Below are 12,624 nucleotides of genomic sequence, written 5' to 3' on the forward strand. Positions count from 1 at the left end.
GAAGCGCTGAGATGTAGTCCTCTCTAAGCACTTGTATAATTCAAATATAGTTGATGCATTAGGACCATGATTCCTTTAGATGTGGTTAGGGGGAAAATGCACTAATGACATTGATACCAAAATTCCCTTTGGCAATGCTAGGCTAAATGAGAAGGCGCAATAACTCAATTTACCTGTAAAGGTTCAGTACTCATGGGGATTCTCGGAAATGCTCTCGGAGAGAATTTCAAGAATATGAAGTTCATTACCCAATATGAACCCTTGATGGTGTATTTATAAACGACATTGGCAGGTCCAGACTCAAAAGTTAACACACCAAAGTGATAGTTGTACTGCACTACTTAGCCGCGCGCACTTTGGCAGGTGATTTTTAGACGATATTGCCTCAACTATTCAGAGGTTGCGACCTCTAGTGCCCTCCCGGTGTTAAGCCCCCACGAAATTAAGCTGGAGTCCACACCTTCCACTATTCGCATGGTGCGACAGACTCTACTATCCTTTTTAAGCTTGGCATTTTTCATTCCAATAGAAGTGTCATTGTGTTGGTCATGTATGTGGGTAATGATGGTGTCATCAGGAGTGACAATATAGGTATTAATAAGTAAAGGGATTTTTTTTTTACGACAACACTTCCATGAAAGGTACTTGGGTCGTCTTCAATACTTGGGAATTGAGGTGACGAGATTTATGGTAGGCATGAATTTGTCATAAGTTCGTAACTAAAATGTGTGGAATTTATTGCCGAATACAAGTCTTTTGGGAGCTAAGCCAGTCGAAACTCCTATGGACGCAAATAAGAAGCTTAGTGTGGATCAGCGAGAATTGATTGGTGATCCAGGAAGATATCATTGACTTGTTGAAAAGATAATCTCCTTAACACTCACTTGACTTGATATCACTTTTCCTGTAAGTGGGTTAGTTTATGAGGCTGTCCATGTTCTTCATGTTGAAGTCATTTTTTGTATACTCGGGTACTTGAAGGGAGCTCATGGTCGTGGAATTCTTTATAAGCATAATGGGCATCTTCAAGTAGAAGGTATTTAGATGTAGGATGGGATGGTTCTCCATTTGACAGGCAATCTACTACAGGTTATTGTACCTTTGTAGGAGGTAATCTAGTTATGTGGGCCACCACCCTGGGCTTCAAATGGTGGCCCGCCCATTGTTTGCAATTCCTCAAAAAGCTCTTTGAGGTCATCCACGATGGGGATCTCCCTGCATTGGACGTGTTCATTTGCACTGCATCCCCTTACAAGGAGCCCTCGATGAGCGTTGTGAACATCGCCCTTTCGACGATGGCATTTGACTATTCGACAAACAACTCAGTCTATATCTCTGATGATGGAGGGTCGGATCTTACTCTCTTTGCTTGCATGGAGGCAACGAAGTTCGCTTGTTATTGGTTGCCCTACTGTAGGGAGAACGGGATTGAACCCAGGTGCTCGGAAGTTTGCCTTAGATCTACGTCTTGTAAGCCCTTGGAGAAAATAAAGGTAACACAAAGAACTGCTTTTTAGAAACCTTATTTTGAAATCTTGGGACTCCTATCGATGTCCTTAGGACGGTGTAAGATAGTTGTGCATTGGATATTGCTCCAAACTGGGTGCATTGGAGTTGAGCCCTTCTTTACTAATAATTGGTGCACATACATGTCTCACTGTAGAAAGCCAGTTGGTGGTAATCTTAGCACCTGTTTCGACATGGGTTTTTCATGTTAGTTGAGGAAGAGATAAAATTGCATTGAGTTTCTCAAGAGGGGGGAAAAAAAAACAAAGCAAAATAGGGTAAGGTGCATTTGGTTGCACCAAATATAACTAAATATCTACTACAAGCTATCCTACCTTTGTAGGAGGTAATCTAGTTATATTGAGAAGTAGAATCAAAGGTTTTGGGCCCATTTAAGTGTGTAGAGGTAAGAGTATTAGGCAATGACTCATGTTGCATGTTGCGATTTATTATTGATATTCCCATGAAGCTATATTGTGATAATTAAGCCACCTCCCATATTGCCAACAATCTAGTTTATCATAAGAGAACCAGCCACCTCGAAATTGATTGTCACTTCATCAATGAGAGTTGTGGGAAAGTAAATTTGCATGTCATTCATCAAGTCTTAAGATCAATTGGCAGATGTTCACTAAGGCTGCTAGTCACAGTCATTTGGATTGTCTCTTCGTTAAGCATGGCACTCATAATATAGGTGCTCCAAGTTGAAGGGGAGTGTTCGCGTATTGTGATAATCTCATAGGCATACCAATGTTATTTTACCTGTGGTTTCTCATTATTATTGGGCTCAAATATGCATTAGAATAAAGTTTAGGCCTATGGGATTTCCTTATGTACTAACTTTAGTATGGAGGGGTATTTTTATACTTGTGTTTTTATTATGAAAGCCCTAATAATAAAATAGAGAGGCTAGGGGTGTGAGAGGCTTTTCTCTCTCTCTCTCTCTCTCTCTCTCTCTCTCTCTCTCTCTCTCTCTCTCTCAATCCTACTCAAATACACTTTACAACTCCTATTGCTTGTTTGCATAATTTGAAATCTATATTTGATGATAGTATTAGCTTTTATATAAATTTTGGTTCACATTCAGCTATTTTTGGGTATCTTAATTGACACTTCATTATTTTTATGATTAGGTAAAAAATAGGTAGTTGCACCTATTGGCAGCCCCCACCATCCATGCCTACTATATTGGTGGTTCACTCCACTCTCCGCACCATGTGTTGGCTTGTGCACAGAGCTCAACACCATTCGAATAATAGGCCCTCCCACCTTAGATGGGAATGACCTAAAAATTTACTTTTATTGGGAGATCTTAATCTACGAACTTTTGCCAATTAAGTGTGAATAGTAACCCATACTTGTTCCAAGTGTTTTTTTTTTAGTCCATTAATGAGATGCTTAGAATTTTTGTTTGGGTTGAATTATGGTGAAGAGGTTATGAGAACCGTTACATGAATGATTCCAATAAACATACACATTCCACTTATCTGATGGAGACTACAATAGACCACTAATTTGATGGTGTGACTGTCTACCAAATAAGTCCTTTCTTGTTAAACTAGTGGAATATATACTAGCTTTAACAAAACTTTGCCTCTTTATACAAGAGAATCTCATATCATGACAGGTTGTGGAATAGAGTCCTCCATTACTGCAAATGTCATGTTTCTTGCAACTACAAAGAAGCATGGAAAATGGTATGAGAGATGAATTCATCGAACAAAAGCATCTCCTGTACATGTCAATTGTTGAAGAGATTTTTTCGAAACTCAAACGCATGCAGGAGTTGAATGTATATCAGCCCCTTACAATTTGTCTAGAAAGACAACATAATTAGCTTGAAGAGTTCAAGGTAGCCAAATTCTTTTTAGGTTTGAAGACAAAATATGAACCTACCCGTGCTCAAATCTTGGGCCAAAAGGATGTTTCATTGGTTTGTAATGGAGTCGACGATAGATCGGCTCTTACTCATGCTTCGATGGTAGACTCACAAGATTTTCAACACAAGGTCTTGGGTTCTAGTACCCATTGTGGTGAAATCCCACTATAGTGTGAGTGCGTGGGTGTGTGTGGGGTGTGAGTGCATGTGTAAAAAAAAAAAATGATAGATCAGCTTTGGCATCATTTGGTGGATGAGTAGGAGGTAGTTGTGGTAACCCCGATAATAAGGGAGGTAACTAGGGTAATCGTAATGATTCAGGAGGTCGTGGGGGCTTAGAAAGTGCACTCATTGTGGACTCATGAATCACACAGTCATGAGATGTTGGGACATACGTTGCAAACCGGCTTGGGCAAATCAGGTCTCCCATTTTGAAGAAAGTAGTGAGTCTCGTTTTAATGGATCCACTCCCAGTCCTCAACAGCCACGAGGTACATTTGGAGACATGGCCACACTTGCTAAGGATGAACACTCTAAGATATTGAAGAATTAGTAGTGGTTTGTGAGCCCTGGAATGAAAATAATAATGACTATGATTATGTTTATAGATGACCACACGAATGAAAATAATAATGACTATGATTATGTTTATAGATGACCACACGTGTTTGTTTTACACCATGGATGCCATTATTAATAGATAAGAAACTTTTACTAATTATGCTTTTATAAGTTACAAGGAGGGTTTCCTCTAGTTGCCCTAAGGGAAGGTGAGTTTGGACACAAGGGCCACTCTCCAAGGGAGAGTTATGTTTCATGGAACTCAATACCCTAAATTCCATGACCACAGTAGTGGGATTAGGCAATCCATGAAAGGTTAAGTGCTCATCCTATGTGTGGGAACCAATGATGAGTAGGGATGAAAGGTATCTGCCATTGGGCTAGTTGTACCCAGTGTTCAAATTATCGGTGATATTATCGAAATATAGCCGATAATATTAGTGTCGCTGCACTGGTGACACTGAAACCCCATTATTTCGTGTCGCTTCCAGGTTTCGCCAAAATCTCGCCGATATTTTGTTGTTCCCACTAACCACGGGTGAGAACTGTAGCTAACAACCCACTTTATCGATAAAAGGGGTGGTTGTCGGCGAGAAAATCACAAAAAACATAAGAAATACCCGTTTTGCGCCCGGATTTGGAGGAAGACGCGAATTCAGCTGCTGTTGAGTGCAAATCAGCATTTCCGGTAAGATTCAACCCAAAAATTTCTTCTTTTTTTTCCCGCCCAAAAATCCTCTGCAGTTTCTTGATTCCACTAGCGAGCGGAGATCTTGTTCGAAATTAGAGGGTTTTTTTTTTTTTTATTTGGGATGAGGGAGAGGGATTTTCGGGTTGAAAATCCGCAGAAATCGGTGGTAAGGAGATAAAATTTTGAAAATTTTCGAAGGGGAGAGGGATTTTGGGGGTTTTTATCGCAAATTGGGGATCGGGCGGCATGAATGGGATTGCGTACTTGGTTACTCAGTACGCTCTTATTGTACTGAGTACACTCGGTTGGGCCCACAGAGAATGTATCTGGTCTATCCATGCGGTCCATCCGTTTTTCCATATTATTTTAGGGGTTGAGACCAAAATTTAAGTGTACCAAAAGATCAAGTGGACCACACCATTGGAAACAGTTTGAATAATGACTTCCACCGTTCAAACTTTTCTAGGGCCCATAGTGATGTTTATTTCTCATCCAACCTGTTCATAAGATCACACAGACATGGATGGAGGGAAAAAAACAAATAGAAGTTTGATCCAAAACTTCTGTGGCCCCAAGATATTTTCAACGGTGAATGTTCAATTCATACTGTTTCCTATGGTGTGGTCTACTTGAGGTTTGGATATACTTCGTTTTTAGTCTCAAGACCTAAAATTATCTGTTAAAATGGATGGATGGAGTGGATAAAATACAAAAATCACGGTGGACCCCACAGATGAGCTTTGACGGTGCAGATGATGTTCAAAAGACACCCCACCACAGCTTGGGCTCCGACGGTGCAGGTCGGTGCTCCGTGGGCTCCACCATGATGCATCTATTGTATCCATGCTGTCCATTAATTTTGAAATAATATTTTAGAGCTTTATTCGAAAAATGAGTTAGATCTAAAACTCAGGTGGACCACACCACGGGAAAACAGTAGTGATTGGATATCCACCATTTAAATCCTCCTAAGGCCCACTGTACTGTTTATTTGACATCCAATCTGTTAATTAGCTCATAAAGACTCAGATGAAGGGAAAAAACAAAGATCAGGTTTTTACAAAACCTTTATGGCCCCCAGAAAGTTTTTAATGGTTAAAGTTCATTCAACACTGTTTCTTGTAATGTGGTCCAATTGAGATCGGGATATACCTTTTTTTTTCAAATTATAAAATTATCTATAAAAATAGATGGACGGCATGGATGAAACACATACCTCGTGGTGGGGCCCACAGAGCGCGGCAGGGGAGTAGCCAAATCCGTTTTCGCAACACGTGGATCAGGGACGCGGATTTCCTATGGAAGCCTTTCCCTCTGTTCCAGTGCTGCAAGCTCAGGTGGGGCCCACGGTGATGGTTGTGAGAAATCCTCTGTCCATCCGTTTTGTGATTTCATTTTAGGACTTGTTTTAAAAAATGAATGGTATCCAAAGCTCAAGTGAGCCATACTAAAGGAAAATGTAGTTTGGGAAATTCCTACCATTGAAACCTTCTTAGGTTCAACAGTGATGTTTAGATGCCATCCATACCGTTAATAATGTCATTACTATTGGGATGACTATTGGGATGAGGTGAAAACAAATATTGGCATGAATCAAAACTTCTGTGGCCCCACGAATATTTCAACTGTGGATGTTTAATTATCACGTTTTAGGCTCACTTGAGCTTTAGATACGGTTCATTTTTGGCATCATGTCCTAAAATGAACTCACAAAACGGATGGACGGGGAGGATTTTTCACAAACATCACAGTGGGCCCCAGAAGTGGGGATAATGATCCACCGTTCAAAACTTCTTAGGGGCCACAGAAGTTTCCAATCAAGCTTATATTTTTATCTTCACGTCATCTATCTCTATGTTAACTTATGAAGAGGTTGGATCTAAAAAATACATAATGGTGGGCCTTATAAATGTTTCAACGGTGGGTGTGACTGATCCCATAGTTTTCTGCAGTGGGTCCACTTGAACTTTAGATCTATCTCATTCCTTTTATCATGCCATAAAGCCATCTTTACAAATGGTTGGACGGTATGGATACAAAACACGCATCATGGCGGGGTCCACGGAGCTTGGTGACGTCACTTCAGTAGCGATTTGGCTACTGCTTTGACAGTATCTAATCCATCACTTCAGTAGCGATTTGGCTACACCCCCTGCCACCAGCCAATGGCTGGTGGTTGGTGATTTGTGGGCCCCAGTCCCACCATGATGAATGTGTTTCATCCATGCCGTCCATCTATCCAAATCATGGGTCCATTTTGGATGGATCATAGCTTGAAAATCACAGCAATGGAAAGATTTTTAAACCATTTAATCTTCCCCATTGAATTTCTAGATGGGACGATTGTCATTTTATCCATCCGATTGGCCACTTAGAATCATCTTATCCGTGTTGTTTTCGATCCATGCTCTGTTTCTAGTGGGACTAGCGATATGGATGGTCTGGATTGGCCTAAATTTATATGTTTCATTTTTTTATCCAGTACTCTATAATTAAATACAAAAACAGATGAACGGCGTGGATATAGAATAAATACATCAAGGTGGGGCCCACAATTAGGACCGCACTGTCGTGGTTGAGGCTGGGGTCACACATGCACATGTATTCATAAAGTAAAATCCAACCCGTCCATCCTATGAAACTGTGAATTTTACTCTAAATTTCCAAAAATCAGGATGATCAATTAATTAAATGGGCTACACCAGAGGGAACAAGTTGGGAGATAACATCCACCCTTTATTTACATGGACCCATCATGTTGTATGTATAAATCACAATAGGCCCCATAAAGTTTACTCAGTATGCAATCTGTAGACTCTTTCCTCAATTGTAACTTATATGAAATTTTGATTTGATCTAAAATCTTAGCCCTTGAAATGATTTGGACTTATTACACTGAATACGAGCCGATGCAACTTTTGTATGTCTTAATTGTTGTAAGCTTGCATTTATATTATATAAACTCATTTTGATTACTATTTGAGTGATTTCTTACAACAACGCATGCTTTTTGGCCCCCATTAAATGGAAACTTATTATTTAATGCATTCTTTTTGCAAATTTTTCATTCTTAAATATGTAAATATATGTATTTAGGCATGTCCTGAAGTTTCACTGAAAAATTCCACCATTTTCTCCATGATTCCCCCTTTTTCCCTGCATTTCCAGTTATCGGTGATATTATCGGCAATAACGATATTATATCTTTATCTCCGGCCAGCGAAACTTGTAGCGACACCGACAACTCGAACACTGGTTGTACCTTGCCCTACCCCACATGGGAGTGGGAGTGTTCAAGGATGTAGGTTCTCATATTTAGAACTAGTTGAGCACTTGCATTGGAGGATTGTATCAAGTCTCTGATTTGGGAGACCAATCATGCTCAGATTGAGTTGAGTTGATCATGTACTAGCTTTGACTAATCCTTAGACTTGAGGACGTTCGGGGAGTTCGAGCTTCTGGTGTTTGTGCTTTGGCTCACCTTGCAGAGTTACGTTAGTGGCTCACAAATGGGTGTAGTTGGGTATATACATCAAGTATGCGGCCATGGTTTGGATTTTCCAACATGGAATCCACTAGTTATCCCAATGAACTTACTCATTTTTTAGATCTTAGTGATCTTATTGCCCATTAAGTGATTTTCTTTGGGGGCACATTTAAAAGCTTTTAAATGATTAATCGATGGTTTTTAATTATTGATATTTTGTTTTTAACCGTTATACTGTTATAAGTGTTTTATCGTACTTGATGGATATCCGATGGTTGAGATCTTGTGGTCCACCTCTTAGATCGACATGGGATTATGGTCAAGAGTGGATGTCGCTTAATAGTGGAAGGATTCCATCAATTTGGGTGCATGGATAAGGCAGGTTTACAAACTTTTGCAGTAGGGCATACCTAAGTCTGTGGAGGCAAGGAGCTCCAAACCAATGTCTCTCTCTCTAAAACCTTGACTAATAAATATCCTATCACAAGTGGAGAGCATAAAAGAGAAAAAGAAGAAGAGGTAAATATCTCTCCTCTCCACCTTCCATTCACACATGCAATGTTTGAGGTCCATCTTGTGGACAGCTCCCAAAGGCACATGCCCATGGATAGCCGATGGTTGAGATCTTGTGGTCTACCTCTTAGATCGACATGGGATTATGGTCAAGAGTGGATGTTGCTTAGCAGTGGAAGGATTCCATCAATTTGGGTGCATGGATAAGGCAGGTTTACAAACTTTTGCAGTAGGGCATACCCAAGTCTGTGGAGGCAAGGAGCTCCCTACCAATCTCTCTCTCTCTCTCTCTCTCTCTAAAACCTTGACTACTTATAAATATCCTATCACAAGTAGAGAGCATAAAAGAGAAAAAGAAGAAGAGGTAAATATCTCTCCTCTCCACCTTCCATTCACACATGCAATGTTTGAGGTCCATCTTGTGGACAGCTCCCAAAGGCACATGCCCAGTCAGTCCTGTGGTTGGTACATGACACGATTCTCTACTCTCTCCTATTATTAGGATAGAGAGGGTTAGAGAGATGGCACCGGCAAAAGCATCTCACAATTAAAGGGTAAATCAGAGGTAAGATCTTGACCGTGATGTCGTGTTTGATTGGATTTGATTATATATGAAGCATAAAACCAATTGCCCCTTATGGAGGGAAGATCTCATTGCTATAACAAACCCTCGGGAATTTCCATACAATTCAAATCCTTACCAACTGCTAAGGAAAAGGAAAGAAAACTTCTCTCAACCAATTAAAATAAAGGAACTAAGGTCCATTGAGATTCAACGACAGCCGGTAATAAGGAAAGGAAACAGAATTTCTAAACTTGGAGGGGCTTGACATGGAGCACACAAATGCCCTCCACCAATCTTTGCTCACCACATGGTTTGAGAGCCTTCAAAACAAACTGAATTCTAGAGGGAAAGTCACACTGATAGCTGGCCAAAACCATACACAACTAGGCTCTGGAAGAAGCATTGGGTGCACAAGTGGAGACAACTAGTAAGCTTGCATGGACTGGTGGACTCACATGGCTTAGTTTGTTGATCATGAATTTTCAACTGCCCAAACTCTGTGATTTGATGAAGATGGGTCATAGGTTAACTCAATCCATCCAACTGATGTCACTGTTGATCTACCTCGTCGAGCGTGCATCTTCTGATTTTCAAGGTTCATCTTGTCAAGGATGCCAGTGATGTCCTCATCACAACTTGCATAGAATCCTGCACATTAGTATATTTTCTGATGGTTGGGATCCTATAATTTCTCTTCTGGGAATGAGGCTTGGATTGTGCTTGTCTTACTGAGATTAGGTTTCCTAAAGAAGTTTTTTTTTTTTTTTTTTTCAACTGGAAAGTTCTCGAGAAGCGTGACAGATCAAAATTTACCATATAATTTCTGTATGAAAGTAGTTAGTGCATGGCTGGACTTTCATTGTTGTTAATGAAATCTTCCCTTTAAGTTTTGTGATTGAGCTTGTTTGTGCAGGTTTCACTAGAATGGCCAGGACTACCTTCTGGTGTAAAATTCGATCCATCCGATGTGGAGCTTTTAGAACATTTAGCAGGAAAAGTTGGGCTGGGAAATTCAAAGCCTCATTTGTTTATTGATGAATTCATTCCAACATTGGAGGAGGTGGAAGGAATTTGCTATAGGCATCCTGAAAATCTTCCTGGTAAGGGGGCTCACCCCTTCATGTTTGACTTGTGCCAGTTCCATTATGTTTCATTAATGACTTCCCCTTGTAATTTTTTTGTCAGGTATCAAGAAAGATGGAAGCAGCGTTCATTTCTTTCATAGAACATCCAATGCATATGCAACAGGTCAGCGTAAACGCCGCAAGATCCACCCACAATGTTGTTTGTTTGAGGAGCGTGTACGGTGGCATAAGACAGGTAAAACCCGACCGATAATAGAGAATGGTGTTCAGAAGGGCTGCAAGAAGATAATGGTTCTTTATAAAAGCTTGAAGAAAGGGTCAAAGCCACATAAAGACAACTGGGTCATGCATCAATACCATCTTGGAACTGAAGAAGATGAAAGGGAAGGTGAATTCGTGGTTTCAAAAATTTTCTACCAGCAGCAATCGAAGCATGTGACGGAGAAGAGCAATGTCGATGTGTTCAAGAAAGAATCTGATATGGTGGCAGCCAGAGTTAGTCCAAGAACTCCAAAGACTAATACACCCCATCCGCCTAGGCCGGGAAAGCATGCTCTATATGAAGTAGGCAAAGAGAAAATGAAACATTTGTCTGACCAGGTAGCTTGAGACTTTGTTCTGTATGTTTAGATGGGTAACATCATGTGTTTTGGTCATGAAAATTTTTATGTGCTTGTACCAGTGTTTTAAATAGTGGTAGCGTGATGCGTAGCGCTCAGCCCTCTATAGCATGTAGCGTAAATACGTAGCGCGTAGTGTAAGCTACACGATACTTCTATTTTTTTAATTTTAAAATAAGACAAATATAATAAATAGTGAAAAAAAAGGGAAAAATATATAAAAATGTCTAAAAGATTATTCATTTTATCAATTATAAGCATGTTTTAAAAAGTTATTAGTTATCATTTATCAAAAGCCAATCCACATATATAAGCCAAATCAAATAATTATCACATCAACTACTTTCTAGGCAAACCACTTTAATTAATAATGTCTAATTGAAACTACAAGTCACAATTATGAACAGAAATAAAAATCCCATAGGTTAAAAGTATCAAGTACGATACAAGTGTCACATACTTCAACATTAGAAACAAAGAAAACGTGAAAAAATAATAAAAAACTAAAATAGTAAAAAAATACATTGTAGCTTACACTACGGACGCTACACGCTACATAGCTGTAGCGTACGCTATGACCCCTGTAGCGTGCGCTACTGGGGACGCTACACTACGTAGCGTACGCTACCGCTACACTACGGGCGCTATCTGAAACACTGGCTTGTACTAAGAGGCAGTGAAGTGTACACGTCAATTAATTTGTCATCATCACCACCGTCATCATTAAAGCCTTTTTTTCACAATAAGCTGGTTTAGTCAATCCAATATAAGGGCTTATCGTTGGTAAGTACACAACAAAATTTCCCTTCTCACCACCTCAATGCAAGTCCTTTTAGGTCTTCCTTCTAATCCTCTCTTCAGGCGCTTCAGCCCACTTAATGTCCGCCTTTTTATTGGACATGTCTTTGATCTTTGTTGCAGATGACAAACCATCTCACTTCGCTCCCCCATCATTTTGGGTTTTCAACCACCTCAATCCACCTCCATTTCAATCGAAGTCCTTTTTGGGTCTTTCTTTTATTCTCCTTTCAGGTCCTTAAACACTAAACAATATAACCCTCCTTGCTCAAGTTGTCTCTAGCACTAAATAATGGGTAACGCTGACTGTAACAGCCATCCCCATTACTGTTACACCAGTATGACAAAAAAAAATTTCTTTTTCTGAAATAAAAAAACCTGTTACGGGCGATATTTTCCGTAACAACCATTATAACCTACTAACGTTATTGCTACATGTAACCATTTCTTAATATCTTGGTCTCTAGTCTTCGTTGTTCATGACCAAATCATCTTAGTTTGCTCTCTAGTAGTTTCTCCCCTATTGAGCTGTTTCTAGGCTACTCATTCTTAATTGAGAAAAAACCTTGATGCTCTAGCAAAGTGTGATATATGATAAGTAGGCACTTAGAAATTACTCTTAAATTTGCAAGCAGTGTTTGAAATATTGGTATCGCGTTACATATCGCACCCTTAGGATACATATCGGTTATCGCATGGGATATATCGGTTGTATTGCTATTGTTGGAAACATGGGGAAACATTGGGAAATTGGTCAAAATCTTCAATGAAACTTCAGTGATTATTTTAAAAAAGACATCAATATACACTTATAAGTCAAAACATTATAGAAAACAAGTGAACATAATAGGTTTTCTTTGTATGATGTTCTAATCTATGCATTATATAACTACATTGTTGCAAGTATATTCAAAGTCTA

The 12,624-nt window shown here is 39.6% G+C and overlaps 1 protein-coding gene across 2 annotated transcripts in view; it reads left to right on the forward strand.

Moving 5' to 3' along the window:
- LOC131246101 (SUPPRESSOR OF GAMMA RESPONSE 1-like) overlaps positions 1-12,624 on the forward strand; it is an 83,621-nt gene that overhangs the window by 68,910 nt on the left and 2,087 nt on the right. For both annotated transcript variants that reach the window (XM_058245969.1, XM_058245968.1), the window contains 2 exons: positions 10,116-10,302; positions 10,388-10,887. In XM_058245969.1, the coding sequence (XP_058101952.1) occupies positions 10,116-10,302; positions 10,388-10,887 (687 nt within the window). The remainder of the gene's footprint in view (positions 1-10,115; positions 10,303-10,387; positions 10,888-12,624) is intronic.

The sequence above is a fragment of the Magnolia sinica genome, chromosome 5 (genome assembly GCF_029962835.1).
Source record: "Magnolia sinica isolate HGM2019 chromosome 5, MsV1, whole genome shotgun sequence".
NCBI classification, from domain to species: domain Eukaryota; kingdom Viridiplantae; phylum Streptophyta; class Magnoliopsida; order Magnoliales; family Magnoliaceae; genus Magnolia; species Magnolia sinica.